The following is a 21,875-nucleotide window of genomic DNA, read 5'->3' as shown; positions in this document are numbered from 1 at the left end:
TTGTAAAAGTGATGATCTGCATCATCTATAATCAGTTTGTCCAATTATTTATGAGCACTGAAAATGGTGGGGCTTAAATGGTGAAAGTCTGGTTGCCATGGACGTTATTTCTCATTAAATATTCGTACCATTTAACTCAAACATTCATTATTTGTGTAAATCAGCTGGTTTTTCTAACAGCCAGCTAACAACTATCACTGCCTGGAACGACGAGATTTATACAAACATGCTGAGCTTAAATTAAATTTGAAATCTCCGTTGTCCATTAAAATGACGAGTCTGATCCCTTTGAAAAGTGACAAAAATACATGTATTGAGCTCGGCGATGTTTACACCGAAGCGTCGTTGTGTCCGGTGTCGCGGTTTGATCGGTCCCACCGTTGCTGGGGCTGCTGGTGGACATGGAGCCGATGCCCTTGGCTCCAGCGGGGGAGAAGCAGAAAGCGATGCCATTTATTTAGTTTAGGCATTTAGGCATTTCCTGCGCCACAATAATCGAACAGTGTCAGTAGCGTAGTACTGCCTATAAACGCGCTGACAGAATCGTAAGGCTGTGCTCCAAATACAGCCCTGGCTCGGTTCACGCAGTGTGTCTGCGCGCACGGACAGAGAGCCACACCGGCCATGTTTAGCAAGCTAGCCACACAGCTAAGTAGCATTTAGCATTACCTCCTCCATCCGCATATCAATGATCCTCTCCACTTCGTACACATCTTCTTCCTCGCTCTCTGGAGGCTCTACTCGATCTGTTTCAGCTGACATATCTGTGGTTGGATTCGATTTACATTAATTCAGTTCTAAACGATTAATAAAACCCGCAGCGGCTAACAACAGCAGCAGGACGCCGTGATGGCTGCGATACACAGAAGGAGGCGGGGCCGAGCCCTGCTCTCCGGGCGATGCATTCAAGCTAATTCATTTTTGGAGTTTGAGAGATTTTAGTTGAAGCGGATCATCTGAAAAGATTGTCTGTGCCTATTCGAATCACAACAGCAGACACTGTACCTGAAAGCCCTTCGATACATGCGATTCTGGCTGTTAATTGTCAACACGCCGCAAGCGCAGCGGTGTTTTCATGCTTTACAAAAGTTTCCGTGCTATAGCTTTACACAAAAAGTTAAAGTGTCAATTAGGAGTATTTAAAGGCATACAATTACAATATTAAATAACATCAAATAAAAACAGAGGGCGTTGGAATGACTTCGGAGCGGATGTTTCAATAGTTTACAAAAAAACGACGTAACCTAAATGCATCATGTCCACGGAATGGATATGGAGTGAATCATAAAATAAACTCTTCAATAAGTGTCTGAAATAGCTGGGTTTTCAAGAAAACGTGGACATAAATGTTAATTCAATTTAGAGATAACATATACTAGTATTCGGCAGCACGGTGGGTTAGTGGTTAGCACAGTTGCATCACAGCGAGAAGGTCATGGGTTCAATTCCCACCTGTGGCCTTTCTGTGTGGAGTTTGCATGTTCTCCCCGTGTTTGTGTGGATTTCCTCCCACATTCAAAGGTGGGTTAGGTGGACTGGAATCTTTAAATTGTCCATAGGTGTGCGAGTGGCTGTGTGAGATTTTGTGTGTGGGACCTAACACCATCCCTCGTGGCCTCGTGGTGGCCTTGCATGTCAAAGACAATAGTCATCTCAGTTAAACATACAAACATACAATTCACAAGCACTTGCAACCTCTGTGATCTTGGAGGTATCAGAAGATCTTGTTGTAACAGAAGAGCCCCAAGTTTAGACAAGTACAACCACAGGTGTCACCGGACCCCAAAGGAATCCTCCAGGGACACACATCCCAATATGACAAGCAAGTGGGGCAGGGCGGGTCACACCATTTCAAAGCAGGCGTACTCACACTAGTGCAGCAGATAACTGATGCTTTGATACAAGCATCAAATTATAAACTATAAACTATATAAACTATTTATATGGATATAAATATATAACTATATGGATATAAACTATATCTTTTTGGAATCGCTATGATCAGACAAATAATGTGGTATAGTTTTCGACATGATTGGAGCATTTTACAAATCTGACCCCTGTGTAATTCTTCAATTGACCCCTACCTGGCTGCCTATTGAAAATTCAGGTGGCTAATTGGTTATTTCAAAAGAGTAATGTCTATGGAGTATTTGTGCCAAATTTGATGCTTGCATCACCATTTGCAGGATTCCGCTCTAAATATCCTCTTATCTGCTGCACTATACTGCGGGTCTCCATCAGAGTAACAATGACCAACTTACTGCTGCCAGTCCCCTCCATCAGCTGCAGATGATGGAGGGGATTTCAGTCTGGCTTACATCCTAAATTGAAGCTGAAACTGAAGACAGACTAAATGTGCGTTCATATGATCACTGTAAAATCTCCATTAATGTCTGTTGCTTTACAGCAACCTGGTCAGAGTTGTGTGAAGGTGGTGCACCATCAAAAGTTCACATTTCTTCAACTTTGACCTCAACCATATATATATATATATATATATATATATATATATATATATATATATATATATATATATATATATATATATATATATATATATGTATATTTGTGTGTGTGTTAAAAAACTGCTATAACACAGTTATGAGAACACCAGTAGGTAAAGATAAGGTGACCAAGCCGATTCTGAACCACATCAGGATCTTTCTTTTAATTCCATCAGCTCTTCATGTCACCACATAATTGTAATGAAATCGATCCTCCACTTGCTGAGTTAGCAAATAAAGTCAGAGGCGTTCACGTAACATTCATGAGTAATATCCTCATTTCACACTAAACGGGTCAAAAAATACTGCAGATGCTCCACATTCCTTTGTCATACTGTAATAATTAAACACAGACCTCGTTTATTGTCTGCATTTAACCTACAAGACACTCGAGATTTACTGTATATAACCAGACTGCACAACTACAAAGAACATATAAAAACATAGTTACTGACTTGATCATCTTGCTTTTTAAATTTAATCAAAATTTTGTAACTGGTCATAAAAAACTCCTAATATCAAAATGACTAAATGAAATAAGTGCATTTAAAAATTAAAGCTACATATGTAAAAATAGAAACATGATGTGGGTGTATATTTATTGGGCACTGTGGCTAAAAGAACACCAACTACATTTATTCATTTTCTATACCTGTTTATTCCAGCGTCACTGGGGGCTGGTATCTGTCCCAGTGGTCATTGAGTGAGAGACGGGGTAGTTTGGACAGAACACCAGCCCACTGCAGAGCCACATACACACAAACACATTCACACTCTCACTCACACCTACAGCCAATTTAAAGTTTCCAATCCACCAAACATGCTTGCTGTGAGACCACAATGCTAACCACAAAACCACTGTGCTGCCCCACCAACCACATGCCATTTGAATATTTATTAAATACTGGAAAATATCAGTCATGTCAGTCACATAAAACCAACCTTTTCCAGCTATAAACACATATTAATTTGCAATTATACTTTAAGAGGGAAGTCATACAACTGAATGGTAAGTAAGTCCCTTCGGCTGCTCCCTTGTTTGCACTCGGGGTCGCCACAGCAAATCCAAGGTGGAGCTGCATGTTGAATTGGCACAGGTTTTACACCGGATGCCCTTCCTGACACAACTCCACATTACATGGAGAAATGTGGCAGGGGTGGGATTTGAACCCGGAACCTTCTGCACTGAAACCAAGCGCATTAACCACTTGGCCACCACATATTGAATAAAAACTGACTTGTTTTGGGTTACTTTTTTATATATATATTTTACCACTGTGTATAGTGGTGATCACTGCGTGTTTCATTAATGTAGATAACCCTTGCCATTGATAAATTAATGGATATCATTGGCGTTAAAATATTTCTAGCCTGGTGGGGGTTCTCATTAGCCTGGTGGCCTGCCAGGCTGGTAATACTGTAGGGGAAACACTGTGCTGTATTAAATTCAGGACCAACAATTCCTATGAAAACCTTGTTTCCTTTGGGGTACAGTTACATCACTGAAGTTAACGATACCATCTTTTCAGTAACATTTCAACTCCACTGACTTTCCAGCACCACTACAGAATGACAATCGCTCCTTCAATGCTGCCTTCAGATATAGACCCCTAAGTGCATGAAAATGGATTAATAAAATCCTGTAGAAGATATTCCTTCCTCAAACACATTTGAGTGAGTGAATAATTCTGTGTATGTAAAGGTGATGTATTTGTCATAGTTCTAGTTGTAGTGACTGTGGCTGAATATAATGTATCAGTTTCCTGTTTTGTTTCATATTTGTCATGTGATAACTTCTTATCCATTACTTCTTTGTTTGTAAATGCATTTTCATAAATGATATACTGTAGTTTATGTGCTGATTAGTTACCTATGGATGGTGACATCTTTGCACTGTCCAACTCTGTAGATTGTGTCACAGGCTTGATCCTCCAACGCTGGGTTCCTGCCATTAGGAAAAAACCCAACTGTAAATATTTTGCCATCACATTATCTGTTGGGGGTCTGAGGGCATTACAAATAAATAATCCTTACAGCTGTAGTGATGGACAGAGCCATGAAATTTCAGTAAGGTATATCTTCTATAATACATTGCAATTCTAATGTAGAACTCTACTAGTGTATATTAAGGTATATCTAAATATTTAAAAAAAAAAAAGAAGAGTAGAATAGAAGAGTAGAATAGAGTAGAGTAGAGCCACTTAGGTGCCTGGTCTTGAGAACCAGGGATGGTAGGTTGAAAAGCTTTTTTATCCCATGGGAACTCTCCCTACCCACCTAAGCGGCTCAAGAATATGGACAGTATGTATATAAGTGATATTTACACAATCAAGGTTATAAACAACATATACAATTATAGTTACTACATAATATTATAGGAGTTAGCTACTAAAATCTAAATATTCATACAGGAGAAGATTGTAGTATACGTATATCTAGTTTATAGACTTGTAGTAAAATTAAATTATAGCTAGTTGGCTAAGCTATGAATATAGTTATTTTATTATAGAAACAGAAGCCATGATGTAATATGTTTCAGGTATCTATCTAAAGTTACCCCTGCTAGCTTACTATAGGAAGACAAAATATATACTCTATATGCTATCTAATGGAAACCCCAAATTTAGATACTATCTGTTGATATATATTAAAGAACCCACAGACTGAAGAATCATTAAAAATCTACACTATGTAAAATAAAAGTGTAAATCACGAAAGTAAGCTAACTATAGCTAGATAAGCTGCCGTTAAATTAGCCGTTAATTAGCCAACTGTACCCCACTAGCCAACAAGGCCAAACAAAGCCGGCAACTAGTGCACAAAGTACAATAGCGTAGTTTAACCCTACAATAATGATATTAACAAATACATATAACAACAAATGGAAACAAAAATGTGTATGAATGTTAGATACCAAACAGAACCGACTGTGTGTGTGTGTGTGTGTGTCTGTGTATATTATATATATATACTGACCATGATTACATAAATCAGCTAACAAACACTGTTACATTTTATCAGCCATGTGTGTTTTGTCTCACCAGTCCATGTCCATGGGGAAGAGATGATTCCTACCAACAACACGGGGTCCAACTCCTCCAGCACCAAGAGAGCAGCCTCACCTTTGGCAGAAATTCAAAAATGTATCAGTGGTAGTAAATCTTTTATGATGAAATACCTGAATTAATAGAGTGGTCAACCTCTATACATGCAATTGACCAATATGATGCATTATAAAAAAAATAAAATTTGAAGAGATCCAACCAGAAATATTTTCCTTCATTCACATCTTCACATGGTGTGCTACCCTTGTGCAAAGTTTCATTGATATTTAGTAAGCAGTCTAAAAGATGTTGTGATAATTCCAGTTATCACTTATTGAAGACATCCGATTAATTTCCTTCACACACATCTTTGGAGAAAAATAAAATATACTAGGGGAGCTACGACCACTACCTTTGCACCCCCCCACCCCCAGGACTAAACCTTCCTTAGATGACCCCAAAACACAATCAGGATGTTCCCAAAAATAAAAACTGGCCTCATGCCAATTATACAAGATGGCGTCCAAGATGGCCACCAAAATAGGCTTTCTTTTTTTTTTTCACTTAAACACCTTTACACAACATATAAACAACTTAAATATCACAGAGATTCAATGGGAAGACCATTGCAGGTCACAGCAAACTCATTTATGCCTAAACTAAATTCATTCATGGGTTTAAGATTCAAAATGGCATCCAAAATGCCCGCCAATAGACCCTTATCATTAAAATACATAGTAGGAACAAACAACAGCCTTAATAATGACAGAAATCATAGGTGTTTTAGTGGAAAAAAAAAACTATTTTGGCGGCCATCTTGGATAACTGGCTTGAGGCCAGTTTTTATTTTTGGGAACATCCTGATTGTGTTTTGGGGTCATCTAAGGAACCTAAAACAGTTGGTTTGGTTTAGTCTGAGGGGGCGGGGGCGTGTGCAAAGGTAGTGGTCGTAGCTCCCCTAGTAATAAATAAATTTTAAAAAGAAGGAACACTGATTCTAAAATATATTTGTTCCATTTTCTTGCCTAAAAATCCTTCTCAGTGGCCATGAAGCTGTGACATACGACAAAGACACTTATAATATTATTATTGTTAATCATTCAGAGTTGCAACAACATCACTCTGACTTTTACAATCCCCCTCCTGTTTTGCCACAAGCTTTTTTATGTTGGATGCCCTTGAATTATGGATGAAACGTCCAGTGTCAGGGGCTCAGCCCTCCCCTGTGCATGCGTCAGTTCGGAGCGCCACCAGCAATTCACCAATTATCGCCTCGTTTCTGCTTAAAGCTGCACTCCAGTCACCATCTCTCGCAGTGACAGACATCTGAAGCTTTTGTACAACAATCATTTCCACATAAAAGACGGGGGAGCAATCACCGCAGCACGTCTGAGACTCTCACTCAGTCTGACTCCCTACAACCAAAGCAATCAAATGGAAAAATGGGATTATTAACCATCAGATGACAACGTCAAACCTCTTAAATCATTCTAAAGTTAGTTTTCAGCAGAAAGGAGGCGTTTAAGCTGAAACGGGCCAGTTTTAAGGAGAAATAAGGCAATAATCTGTTAATTGCTGCTAACACTTCGCCAGAAAGCATGTGCAGTAGGCATGTGGAGATTAATCTAAATGAATCGGTATCTAGATACAAACATGTGCAATGCAAATATATCGATTCATTCAGTGTGCATCGATTCAATTGACGGGTGAATTGGCGCAATGTTCGCTGCCTGCTTGCATCGATTTTTTTTCCGAGGCACGTTGAATGCACCACGGATGGTTCGGGACACCGGTGTCGCAGACTGAATGGTCCCCACTAAAAATCTGTCCGCCCTGCCTTCATGGTGCATGCATCATCATCACTGATTATCTCCTGGTTTCTGCTTAAAACTGCACTCCAGTCATCATCTATCTCAGTGACAGATATCTGAAGCTTTACAAAAATCATTTCCACATAAATTCAGCATTATTTAATCATAAAAGACTGAGGAAGCGATCAGAGCCCTGCAGCTACAAGAGCTGCTAGCTGCTGTGTTCACTGCACATCAGTCATTTCATAGCCTTACAGATTATCGCCTTGTTTCTGCTTAAAACTGCGTTGTTTCTGCTTAAAACTGACTTTAGAATGATTTAAGAGGTTTACCTTGTCATCTGATGGTAAATAATCACATTAATCCATTTTCTGGCTTTGGGTGAAGAGAGTCCATCTCAGAAGCGCTGCTTTTGTCCCAAAGGACGCATGTGCAGTGGAGGCAGGGCGGACCGATTTTTTGGGGGGACCGTTCGGTCTACGACACTGGAGCAGCCGTTGTTTTTGAGGGTGTTTATCTGGAAAATGATCATTTCTCTGCATTGACTGCAGACTGCAGCAGGTCTACTTGAAGCAACGGAGCAGCGCTTCGACTCGCTGTAAGCTGGTTCTCTGCTTTGCTGGTTTTGAGAAGTGGCAAGTCCACTGGCGTGAGCACCAGCCAGTGCATAAACTGAAGTTGACCATCAGGTAAAGGAAATAATATCCTCTGTTTGGTGGGACAAAGAGCGCAGCTCCAAAGAGCCACACAGATTTCGGTCAGAATTAATAAATTCAGAGCGAATCGCCATTTTAAAATCAAATGACACCTCTTTCCAAACGTTATAATACAAATAAATTACAACCGACCAAAACCAGGGTTTTTGTTCCCAAAACGAGACATCCTCCGTTTCTTATGAATTGCATTGATCCTGACGTGCAGCCGGCTGAAGAGCTCAGCTCAGAGTCTATGGAGTTACATTTGTGCCATTTATATCTGAATGGAAATGCTTTTGACATAAACTACAGATTTTGTTTACTTTTGTTTATGTCAAGAGAACAAGGATCCAGTGACCAATTTCATAATTTACTTTAACACTCGATAAAATGTTGCTGACATAGAAAACCTGTAACGCCTACTTTTAGTACACAGAAAATTCACAACTAGTATTGATAAGGGAATGGATAAGGAAATGTGCAATAATAAACATAAATGTTAAGGAAAACAGACCAATAATTTTAATCTTTAAAGTGAGAACATTTTTAATTTAAGAGAAAATAAAAAATAAAAATACTTGTTTGCCTTGTATCCATTGCCACTAACGCTGTCAAGCCAGGGGTTCGACTCTTCCCAGTCATGTCTGTTCATTTGCAAATGTTTTTGCTTCTTTGGATGTGGTGGAGTTTTGGGTGCAGACATGCCAGGCAACCAGGCAACCCAGCAACCAGGCAACCCATGACAGGAGCAGAAAGGTGGACTGAAGTCTATCTGCTGTACCTCATGTCAGGTCCTCGTTACTTATATTTTCTTCATTATTCAGTTTTGATGAGTGTGTGTGGGACATTTATGAAAATATGGAACAATATGGGAACAATACAGGACACATCAATTAATTGTCAAATAAAGGACAACTCTGTATTTTAAGGGAGGGGTGGCAGCCCTAATCACAGGTCAAGGCAGATCTCCAGGTGGGTAACTTTTGTTAATTATAATATATGAACTAGTGTGACAATATGTTAACTTTCATGAAGAAAAACTCTAAACCATGTTTTAACATTTTATTTTGCATCCCTCCGGGTCCAGCCGACAGTGACGTCTGCAGCCGGTTATCTGGACATCAGCTGAGTACCTCGAGTTGGACATTTCATTTGGCAAAGTCTTTACAGACACATGAAACACCTCCAGAATTTCTACTTTCCAGATCTGTTTCCAACATTAGTGTTATGATTTCTGAGTGGAGCCGGGAACAGAGTCAGATATTCCCCAAGATGCAGGTCAGTAAACATACAGGTGGATTTCAAGAGATACCAGGGTTTAATCACAGGAGGTGCGTAAGAGGCCAAAAACTAATGAAGGAGCAGGCATAAAAAAAAAATAAAAAATTCAACCCACTTCGGGTGAAGGGAATCCAGAGCGTGAAAAAATCAAGGAAAAACTAAGGCAGTCAAATCTTTCAGGGAGTGGACAAACCAGAAGTGATTATCTACAAATATTGAGTGGTGGAGAACACAGGACATCAGATAAGGTGAGCAGTCACTATTAACAACAGAATGTTAAACCAGAACTGCACAGACAAAGACAAACAGCTACGAAGGACCCGCAAGCATGAATACAGGTGAGACATAAATACAGAGTCACTCATGAGACAATGGATTGCAGGTGGGAACCTTACAGAGGGGATGCGATAGTCAAAGAGGAACACAAGAGGGCAGCAGAGAACAAAACATGACATGGATATGCAGGGCAGACCGAGTGACACAATTCAGACACCACGAAGCAGCAGAGAACGGAACATAAGATACACAGTGATGCAGAAACTAGTCAGACTTATGATTAAGGGGCAGAGCCCCACGGTGCACAGACAAAGGATGGTGCCAAGACTGGGGGAGACGTGAAGGACAGCAGACTGGAGGGTACAGTGAGAAAGAAAAGACATACGACCAGGAAATACAATCCCAATTCCAATGAAGTTAGGATGTTGTGTAAAATGTAAATAAAAACAGAATACACACACACCTTCAACTGCTTAGTCCAATCAAGGGTCGTGGGGGGCTGGAGCCTATCCCAGCAGTCATAGAGTGCAAGGTGGGGTACACCCAGGACAGGACGCCAGTCTGTCACAGGGCCACAAACAAACAAACACATTCACAACCACTCGCATGCCTACGGACAATTTAAAGAGTCCAATCCACCTAACCTGCATGTTTTTGGATGTGGGCGAAATCCAAAGCACCCGGAGGAAACCCACGCAAACACGGGGAGAACATGCAAACTCCACACAGAAAGACCACAGGTGGGAATTGAACCCATGACCTTCTCACTGGGAGGCAACAGTGCTAACCACTAAGCAACCGTGCTGCCAAAACAGAATACAATGATTTGCAAATCCTCTTCAACCTATATTCAATTGAATACACCACAAAGACAAGATATTTAATGTTCAAACAGATAACCTTTATTGTTTTTGTGCAAATATTTACTTGAAATGGATGCCTGCAACACATTTCAAAAAAGCTGGGACAGTGGTATGTTGTAACATGTGCAGAATGTGGCTTGACATTGTCCTGCTGAACTAAGCAGGGACGTCCCTGAAAAAGATGTTGCTTGGATGGCAGTACGTGTTGCTCCAAAACCTGGATGTACCTTTCAGCATTGATGGTGCCATCACAGATGTGTAAGTTGCCCATGACATGGGCACTAACACACCCCCCATACCATCACAGATGCTGGCTTTTGAACTTTGTGCTGGTAACAGTCTGGATGGTCTTTTTCTTTTGTCCGGAGTACATTACGTCCATGATTTCCAAAAACAATCTGAAATGTGGACTCATCATAGTGTCTGTCCATTTCACCGCAAATGAGCTCGGGCCCAGAGAAGACAGCAGCGTTTCTGGATGTTGTTGATGTATGGCTTTCACTTTGCATGGCAGAGTTTTAACTTGCACTTGTAGCTGTAGTGACGAACTGTTAACAGACAATAGTTTTCTGAAGTGTTCCTGAGCCCATGTGGTAAGATCCTTTACACAATGATGTTGATTTTTAATGCAGTGCCGCCTGAGGGATCGAAGGTCACAGGCAGTCAATGTTGGTTTTCGGCCTTGCTGCTTACGTGTAGAAAGTTCTCCAGATTCTCTGAATCTTCTGATTATATTATGGACTGTAGATGATGGAATCCCTAAATTCCTTGCAACTGAACATTGAGAAACATTGTTCTTAAACTGTTGGACTATGTTTTCACGTAGTTGTTCACAAAGTGGTGATCCTCGCCCCATCTTTGCTTGTTAATGGCTGAGCCTTTTGGGGATGCTCCTTTTATACCCAATCATGACACTCACCTGTTTCCAATTAACCTGTTCACCTGTGGAATGTTCCAAACAGGTGTTCTTTGAACGTTCATCAGCTTTCCCTGTCTTTTGTTGCCCCTGTCCCAGCTTTTTTTAAATGTGTTGCAGGCATCCATTTCAAAATGAGCAAAGATTTGCACAAAAACAATAAAGTTTATCAGTTTGAACATTAAATATCTTGTCTTTGTGATGTATTTAATTGAATATAGGTTGAAGAGGATTTGCAAATCATTGTATTCTGTTTTTATTTATATTTCACACAACGCCCCAACTTCATTGGAACTGGGGTTGTACAACATGAGCCCAAATGGAGGGATGTAACCATGACATACAGAACAAAGCACGCCTGCAGTGAGGAGCAGCCCCGCCAGTGGGCATGCAAAGGAAATGGACACAGGGAGACAGCAGTGCAGACATACAGAACCCGGACATAAATGCCAAGGACCAGAGAAATCCAGATAAGAGGTGTGGGAGGAGCGCCCAAGACGAGACGTGTACACCCACATGCTCCTCCACACACACACACACACACACACACACACACACACACACACACACACACACACACACACACACACACACACACACACACACACACACACACACACACATTCATCCATACGACTCGCCCACACACACAGATGCTCACAGACAGGACAGATTAAGAGAGAGAGAACTCGTACTGACTAACACAAGACAAGGCCGGACAGATGGACAACGACCTTGGACACAGAGAAGTAATACAAAAGAAAACTTGGACACTGACCACTTAGAAAACAGGACAGGACAGATGTACAAAGACAGAGACCCTACACACAGAGAACCCACAAAACAACCCGACCGGACCCGAACAATTAGTGGATGAATTTGTTGCAGAGAAGGTTCTGTTCTGCCCAAAATATCTGAATCTCTTAAAAATACAGCAATCAGGTGTAATGTGCGTTACAGACAACAAAAGAGCACTGCGTGAAGTAAAATTTTCTTTCAATAAAACATCAAATCTAGGCTTGCATCTCAGATGTACCTTCTGGCATATTGTAGCTGAACTTTCAGGCATTTTCTTTTATTAAAACCCTCCTCTGTGCCACTTCATCATGAAGCTGTATAACTGGGGATACAAAATGCAAACTATGCACAATTTCTCCACTCACAGCCAGAGAAGACTATAACTTGTTCTGGGTTGTCTGGGGATCTTCCATGGCCTAATTTTTGTGTGATTAAACTTTGGTGAGAATCTGGGAAGTAGTTTTGATGTAATCCTTCAAAGATTATATAAATTCAAACTTGACCCAGAATCCGGACCCGGATCACCTCCAAAATTTAATGGTGTCTTCCATGGTCTAAATATGTATCCGTGGTGAAAATGTACTGACAATCCGTTAAGTACTTTTGACGTAATCATTCAAAGCCTACATAAAGGGAAACTTGATCCAGAATCTGGATCGAGATCACCTCCAAAATTTAATGGAGTCTTCAATGGCCTAATCTTTATCTGTGGTGAAAACTTTGTCAAAATTCGTGCAATAATTTTGACGTAATCCTGCTAACAGTAATCCTTCAAAGCCTATATAAAGGGAAACTTGATCCAGAACCTGGATCCGAATCAACTCCTTCCATGTCCTAATATCTATCTGTGGTGAAACGTTTGTCAAAATGCATGCAGTAGATTTGACATAATCCTGCTGACGGAGAGACAGACAGACAAAAAAAAAAACAAAAACAAAAAAGCAGGTCATTTTATTACGTCCTTGCTGGATGTAATAACCTTGATTTGACCAGGTAGAATTTCATTGAAATTGAAGCCTCTTTTACAAGGAAGACCTGCCCAAGAAAGGCAGCAGCACGCATCATAGTGGACAGGTTAACATCAACATGAGAACATGACCAACATCTTGGTCATAATAACATTGCACATGATGTAAATCTCAAGTAGATTTGGTTTAGAAACATAGGCAATGAGCAAAAGAATCAAAAGAAGGTGTTCAAGGAAGTCATTATGGGCAGTTTCAGTTCAGATTGGAGACTGATCCAGTCAGAGGGAGCTGAGAAACTAAAGGCATTCGTTCCCGCTTCAGTGCGGACACACGAGGTACACGAAAACATAACATGTCATTCGAGCACAGAGCAGAGCAGCTTTCAGATCTCTGAAGTAAACTTGATACATAGGTCGGAACTAGTCCAATAAGACTTTTGTAAACCAGAATCATCCAGTGTGTATAATGCCTGACAGACAAAGAGGGCATGCCCACTTTGGCATACAACTCACAGTGGTGGGTGAGGCGGCGACAACCAGTGATGAATCACAGGGCACAATGATACAGCGGGGTCAAGGACTGTAGACAACTGGATGAAGCAGACTTATACACGACATAGTCATAGTCCAATAAGGGCAGTTGTCAGCAGCTACCGAGCACTTACAGAGAAGCATAAATTGTTTCTGTAAAGGAAGTCGAGCTTCACCTTTAATTTGGTGATCAAGTTTTTAAAATGAACTTTAAAAGAAAGTTCCATGTCAATAGTCAACCCCAAATACTTGTAGCTGCTGACTAGCTCAAGAACACTACCTCAGGCAGTTTTGATTGATGGTTTGATCTCTAAGGAATCAGGTGATTTAGGGAAAAACAATATTTTAGATTTTACTGCATTTAAGACTAGTTTGAATTTCTCCAGACGGTTCGGCACCACATCAAAAGTGGACTGCGAGAATTCAAATGCCTGTGTCACTGAGTTTGAGCAGCAATAGATTATGGTGTCATCAGCATAAAGATGGTAAAGGGTGTTTGTACACAGGTCAGTACTGTAAAGTGTGAACAAGATAGGTCCCAAAACTGAGCCTTGAGGAACACCTTTTGTTACCTTGTAGAAGGCAGAGTTAACACCAGACATCTGAACGCACTGAGTCCTGCTAGCCAAATAGTCTGCAAACCAAGACACCACATGTGTAGAGATACCAAGTTTGTAAAGAATTTCTAACAGGAGACTGTGATCCACGGTGTCAAATGCCTTCGAGAGATCAAGAAATAGTGCGACACACAACGTTTTTGACTCAAATTTCACGTTGTCAGCAACATTTTATTGCTTTTTACTTTTAAATTCACACAAACAGTTGACAGTATTAATGTGCTGGTGTCTGATCAGAACCATGGACAGCTCCCCTGAACAACATCTGCATGTGCACGTGCATCTTTTCACAAACTGCTTTTAAAAGTACATGAAAAAAATAATCATTGAAAACATTAACTATCAAAACAAACACAGCCGCTGCATTCAGCCATCTTCTGACCGTGTTCCATTTCTTTGTCTTTTCAGAATCATTGCAGACCACCTCAGATCTGCCGGCTGTGAGCAACAGAGCAGGTGCTGAGACACCATCACTGCTCAATCCTGTTTCAAAAGTGGATATGTGGATGAGGGTGGATGTTGCAGTGAGCAGACCACCATCTCCACTGGAGGTGGACCTCCCAGAGAGTTGCCCACTGTCTCCAATGGAGGTGGACGTTGCAGAGTTGCCCACTATCTCCAATCAAGCTGGACACTGCAGGGAGGAGCCAGGAGCCTGACACCAACACTAGCACATCGGTGCACCACGACTTGAAACATGAACTTCTACAATGGTGAACCTCGACCTCTACAGTATTATACAACTGTGAACAGTTATGTGAACTTGGACAGAATGATGAATCCAGATCCGGATTCTGGATAAAGTTTCACTTTATATAAGCTTTGAAGGATTACGTCAAAAGTACTTCACGGATTCTCACCAAATTTGAACCACAGATAGATATTAGGGAATGGAAGAGTCCACTAAATTTTGGAGGTGATCTAGATCCGCACTGACGGACACCAGAAATCTCTGCTCTTGTTAGCACGTGTGGAGAGACTTATAATCATGAGTACTAGTGTCTTGCTAACTGGGACATTAAAAAACATGCAACATGTCCTTTAAGCCACTGTGCTGCCAAATAATATGGACAATGCAAATAATACATTCTTTGTAATTTTGTTAAAAAAATACCTTCATGTGCAGCTGTAAACTGCACAAATCGCCAGATCAAAGGTTGTGGACGAACATTTCACCTGAGTATGACTGAAATGGGAAGTAATGAACAATAATTTGAAGAGTTCTCTCCCTTACTCCAGCATATAGGCAAAGATAATAATAAGTGGCTTATTAACTCAAAATGTGTAGCCACATCTTGTGTTTTGTGTTGGACAAAGTATTTTAAGACATTTATTAGTTCTACTTGTGCATAGGCATAGTTTTGGAGCTTTAGGTGTTGTTGCTATGAGCTTTATTACTTATTTTAGGCTGAAGTTCATAGAGCTGTGTGTAATAAATGTCACTGCAGAGAAAACTAACTCTCCTGTAGCTAGTTAAGTGGTGTTTTATTATTTTAGTGCAACTATGTAAAAAATCCATTATTTCTGTATTATCTATCATGACTTTTGTTATCCATCCACTTTTGTTCATGATATGGTACCAACACACACACACACACACACACACACACACACACACACACACACACATATATATATATATATATATATATATATATATATATATATATATATATGTGCTTGCTGATGATTCTACAAAATTTGTAGAAACTTTGATTAAAAAGTGGTAATTTTAAGTATTGAGTATTTGTCCCAGTGAGATATGAGTGAGTGAGAATAGAAGGGAAGAAAGTGTCAAAGTAATAAAAGGAAGAAAGAAAATAAAGCAAATAGGTAATCATGGCAGTCACAGATTAGGAGGGATCAATCAATCAATGTCTCATTTTATGAGGAAAAAAGTTTTTGATCGATTGCAGTTTATTGTTTGTGTGGAAACACGTGTCATTTGATTTAAACAGCTATTCACTTTAAAGTTATTACTTCCGACTGGACTCTATCATTCTAACTTGACTCAGCAGAGAGCGATGCGGTGTTTGGAGCTGTGCGAACAGAGGACAATTCTCATTTCTTTCTCACAACAAGACAGGAGATCAAGTTAGTGACTTTAATCCACACAAAAGTGACACAATTGACATATTCAGATGAAAGTGGTGAAAAACAACAACAAAAAAGCTGTAAACCCAAAATTACCCCCCAACACCACCCACACAAAAATTTTTGAATTCCAGAAGCTCTGAAATGCAATCTGGGACTATTCCAGACAAACTGCAGTGAGTGCACAAACTGGTGTTTCAACAAGACAATGACCCCAAGCACACTAGTAAACGAGCAAAATCTTGGTTCCAAAACAACAAAATTAATGCCTCGCAGATGTGAAGAAATCATGAAAAACTGTGGTTATACAACTAAATACTAGTTTAGTGATTCACAGGATTGCTAAAAAAGCAGTTTGAACATAATACTTTTGAGTTTGTAGTGTCAACAGCAGATGCTACTATTATTGTGAACACCCCCTTTTCTACTTTTTTTTTTAACTAATAGCCCAATTTCATAGCCTTAAGAGTGTGCATATCATGAATGCTTGGTGTTGTTGGATTTGTGAGAATCTACTGAATCTACTGGTACCTTGTTTCCCATGTAACAATAAGAAATATACTCAAAACCTGGATTAATCTTTTTAGTCACATAGCACTACTATTATTCTGAACACTACTGTATTTCAGCAAGACAATGCCAAGCCACATCATGCACGTGTTACAACATTGTGGCTTCATAGTAAAAGAGTGCGGGTACTAGAATGGCCTGCCTACAGTCCTGACTTGTCGCCCATTGAAAATGTGTGGTGCATTATGAAGAGTAAAATATGACAGAGAGCCCGGACTTTTGAACAACTGAAGTCGTACATCAAGCAAGAATAGGAAAGAATTCCACCTACAAAGCTTCAACAATTAGTGTCCTCAGTTCTCAAACGCTTATTGAGTGTTGTTAGAAGGAAAGGTGATGGAAGACAGTGGTAAACATACCACTGTCCCAGCTTTTTTGAAATGTGTTGCAGGCATCCATTACAAAATGAGCAAATATTTGCACAAAAAGAACAAAGTTTAGCAGTTTGAACATTAAATATCTTGTCTTTGTGGTGTATTCAATTGAATATAGGTTGAAGAGGATTTGCAAATTATTGTATTCTGTTTTTATTTACATTTTACACAATGTCCCAACTTCATTGGAATTGGGGTTGTAAATATGCGTTCATATGATCACTGTAAAATCTCCATTAATGTCTGTTGCTTTACAGCTACCTGGCCAGAGTTGTATGAAGGGGGTGCTCCTTCAAAAGTTCACATTTCTTCAACTTTGACCTCAACCATATATATATACACACACATATGTATATTCGTGTGTGTGTGTGTTAAAAAACTGCTATAACACAGTCATGAGAACATCAGTAGGTAAAGATAAGGTGACCAAGCCGACTCTTTAAAAGATGATTCTGAACCACATCAGGATCTTTCTTTTAATTCCTTCAGCCCTTCATGTCACCACATAATTGTAATGAAATCAATCCTCCACTTGCTGAGTTAGCAAATAAAGTCAGAGGCGTTCATGTAACATTCATGAGTAATATCCTCATTTCACACTAAACAGGTCAAAAAATACTGCAGATGCTCCACATTCCTTTGTCATACTGTAATAATTAAACACAGACCTCGTTTAATGTCTGCATTTAACCTAAAAGACACTCGAAATTTACTGTATATAACCAGACTGCACAACTACAAACAACACATAAAAACATAGATACTGACTTAATCGTCTTGCTTTTTAAATTTAATCAAAATTTTATAACAGGCCATAAAAAACTCCTAATATCCACATGACTAAATGAAATAAGTGCATTTAAAAATTAAAGCTACATATGTAAAAATAGAAACATGATGTGGGTGTATATTTATTGGGCACTGTGGCTAAAAGAACACCAACTACATTTATTCATTTTCTATACCTGTTTATTCCAGCGTCACTGGGGGCTGGTATCTATCCCAGCGGTCATTGAGTGAGAGAGGGGGTAGTTTGGACAGAACACCAGCCCACTGCAGAGCCACATACACACAAACACATTCACACTCTCACTCACACCTACAGCCAATTTAAAGTTTCCAATCCACCAAACATGCTTGCTGTGAGACCACAATGCTAACCACGAAACCACTGTGCTGCCCCACCAACCACATGCCATTTGAATATTTATTAAATACTGGAAAATATCAGTCATGTCAGTCACATAAATACCAACCCTTTCCAGCTATAAACACATTAATTTGCAATTACACTTTAAGAGGGAAGTCATACAACTGAATCTAAACATCAAATACATTGAATAAAAACTGACATGTTTTGGATTACTTTTTTTTTTTTTTTTTTTTACATTTTACCACTGTCTATTGTGATCACTGCATGTATCATTCAAGCAGAGAAACCTTGCCAAAGGCATTTTAATTTAAGAACATCTGGCAGTGAACTGCACCTGATCCAGGTGTGATCCTTTTTCACAAGTTTTAATAACTTACAGTTGACAGGTCATTTAATAGTGCAGAAAGTCTCCAAAAGACAGTCACAAATGAACTCCAAATGGCAGCCGCGGTAATATACCTCTCCGGTACAACAAATATTCCCACAGCCCTCCACACCACTTTAATGGTCACCATTTATTGAGGCGATACATCAGTCAACAGTCCATGTAATGTCAATGTGGAAGCACAAACACATGGGACAGTCGGTGACATCAGTTTGAACTCTGAGATCTTTTAGTAAAATCAGACGTTATTTCAGGATGAAAAAATGAATAATACAACTCAGTCAGCCGTGACCCGATCCCAGATGAGCGAGTGTGACAACGCACTCAATGTACATAAAAAGATCATAAAATTATTCCATCACACAGAGTACATGAAAATATAAACAGTGATCAGCAGTAGTAGTGGGTTCTAGAAAACTCACCATCAGCTGCAAGAAAGGATCTATCTGGGTTCACAGATTGAAGAAAAACCTGTTCAGTGCTCCTCTATAACCGGAAGACAGCTGGTGTGTACTTTCCAAATATTAAACACAGAAAGAGAGAAAGGCACAAAATTTAAATATTCAAAGATTTCTACTTTGATAGAAACATTTTCCTGTCTTTCAAAAAGAAACATACACAAACAAACAAAATCTCCATCAACGTTCCACTGGCCAGAGTATCTACAGGACCTTTGAGATGGTACATGGAATTGAAAGTGGAGAAACTAAAATAAACATAAAACTTCATTACACGGTTTGACAACAGTACAAGACAAAATGTGAAGGCATTCAGGCTAAATGGCAGGTGGCTGATTTCAGACTCTGACAGGCCTAAAGTCTGAATGAAGTGTGTTTCTGAACAAAAGCTGAGTGCACGTCCCTGTGGAGGAGTGTCACAGACTCTCGCCCACTTTTGGGTTCAGACACCAAAAATTAATCTGAGGTCAGCCAGAGAGAGTTTTGTCATGGTGCTTCCTGTTCCTGACAACACATTTTGGGCCAGTTCCTTCTTTTTCATCTGCAGTGTTGAGATCTTGTCCTCCACAGTACCTTCACACACAAACCTGGAAACACAGAGACATATGATGACAAAAGCATCAAATTATAAGCACAATGGTTGACAAGCCACAGTGGAGCTTCTCCCTCAACTCACTCATCTTCAACCACTTACTCCAATTAAGAGTCACGGGGGGCTGTAGCTAATCCCAGCAGTCACAGGGTGTGAGGTGGGGTACATCCTGGACAGGAAACCAGTCTGTCACAGGGCCACATATAGACAAACACATCCACCTCCGCTTGCACACTTACAGACAATTTAACGTTCAGTGGGGGAAAACTGCATGTCTGCATTGTACAGAGTGAAATGACAAACAGCTTTTCCACAGCTTTGATTAATTGCAGGACCTACAATAACAAATGTATAAAAAAAAATGGACAGGCCTTTAGGAGATGGCAATATGAGTCAAACCCAGACTGTATATAAACTCAAAGCAGAACAAGTGGCTGGTTTGAAATGTCCAACACTAGTTTGGTGACTTGTTTAATTACCACCCTTTGGACCTGAGTGCATTTGCTTGAATGAATTATGCAAGATGGCAACAGTTCTTTTCAAATTATGCTCCCTTTTTGTAAAGGTGTACGATACCAAGGTCGTCTCTCAGCTGCTGTGACAAAAAGCCCAGTCTGTACAAATGTAGTAAACTTTCTGATGTCGTTCTCATGCAGCCGAGACGCTCTCAAAAAAGTGTGTGCAGGAAATATTACCCTATATTTTAACTCTTAATAAAAACGGGCAGTTTGCACTCTTCAGTAATAAAATTGACTGCAACACCAGTTGCTGCAGCAATCTAGAAAGGGGACGTGCTACGGTGCATTCAGAAAGTATTCATGGCGCTTCACTTTTTCCACGTTTTCTTATGTTACAGCCTTATTCCAAAACAGAGTATATTCATTTTTTTCCCCTCAAAATTATACTCACAACACCCCATAATGACAACATCAAAAAAGCTTTTTGAAATTTATTAAAAATAAAAAACTCACGTGTACATAAGTATTCACACCCTTTGCTCAATACTTTGTTGCTGCACCTTTGGCAGCAATTAGAGCCTCAAGTCTTCTTGAATATGATGCCAAAAGCCTGGTGCACCTATATTTTGGCAGTTTTGCCCATTCCTCTTTGCATCACCTCTCAAGCACCATCAGGTTGGATGGGGAGCGTCGGTGCACAGACATTTTCAGATCTCTCCAGAGATGTTCAATCAGATTCAGGTCTGGGCTCTAGCTGGGCCACTCAAGGACATTCACAGAGTTGTCCTTTGTCTCCTTGCACAGTCACTCAGTTTTTGAGATGTGTCTACTCCATGCAGATTTATCATAGAGTGCGATACAGTTTGTATTTCTTCATTATGGATGTAAATAAAGTCCAAGACATATTCACTGGCAGCTTTACAATCAGAGAGCCTAGTCCACAACCACCACAAAAGACTCCAAGCTATCGCTCATGTTAAAGGGGGCAACACACGGTATTAAGAACAGGGGTATGTAAACTTTTGATCAGGGTCATTTGAATAGTTTCTGTTGTCATTATGATTTAAACACAGTTGTTTGACAATAAATGGCTTAAACCAACCACTAACCATGACTGAAAAAAAGAGTTTTTGTGTTATTCATACTCTCTGAAAAATGGACCAAAAAAAAACAAAAATCAAATATTCTGCAGGAATTTATGTAACTTGAGTATGTAAACATTTTGAGCACAACCATATGTCAGATTCTGATGCCTGACACGTTTGATTGAAAGCTCTGACTGCACTGATGTGGACCACAGCGGGAGCTTTTAATGTCACACTGCAGTCATGTGACCACAGGTAAGATTAATAAAATAATATGAGATGATGACCGTGCTGTCGATGGCCTCGTGGTTAGCACTGTTGCCTCACAGCAAGACGGCCATGGGATCAATTCCCACCTGTAGCCTTTCTGTGAGGAGTTTGCATGTTCTCCCCATGTTTT

General features: G+C 39.9%; 2 protein-coding genes across 3 annotated transcripts in view; both read right to left on the bottom strand.

Moving 5' to 3' along the window:
- Positions 1–881, bottom strand: part of mphosph8 (M-phase phosphoprotein 8) — a 109,688-nt gene extending 108,807 nt beyond the window's left edge. Inside the window, exon 1 of the mRNA XM_034187269.1 lies at positions 670–881. Within this exon, the coding sequence (XP_034043160.1) occupies positions 670–762 (93 nt within the window). The 5' untranslated portion in view covers positions 763–881. The remainder of the gene's footprint in view (positions 1–669) is intronic.
- An 18,113-nt stretch (positions 882–18,994) lies between these two features.
- The window catches only part of ttf2 (transcription termination factor, RNA polymerase II), a 41,197-nt gene continuing 38,316 nt past the window's right edge, over positions 18,995–21,875 (bottom strand). For both annotated transcript variants that reach the window (XM_034186654.1, XM_034186655.1), the window contains exon 23: positions 18,995–19,927. In XM_034186654.1, coding sequence (XP_034042545.1) covers positions 19,783–19,927 — 145 coding nt within the window. In that variant the 3' untranslated portion in view covers positions 18,995–19,782. The remainder of the gene's footprint in view (positions 19,928–21,875) is intronic.

The sequence above is a fragment of the Thalassophryne amazonica genome, chromosome 14 (genome assembly GCF_902500255.1).
Source record: "Thalassophryne amazonica chromosome 14, fThaAma1.1, whole genome shotgun sequence".
In the NCBI taxonomy this organism is placed as follows: Eukaryota; Metazoa; Chordata; class Actinopteri; order Batrachoidiformes; family Batrachoididae; genus Thalassophryne; species Thalassophryne amazonica.
Note: the sequence above shows the minus strand (reverse complement) of the source record. Positions and strands in the feature narration are given on the sequence as shown.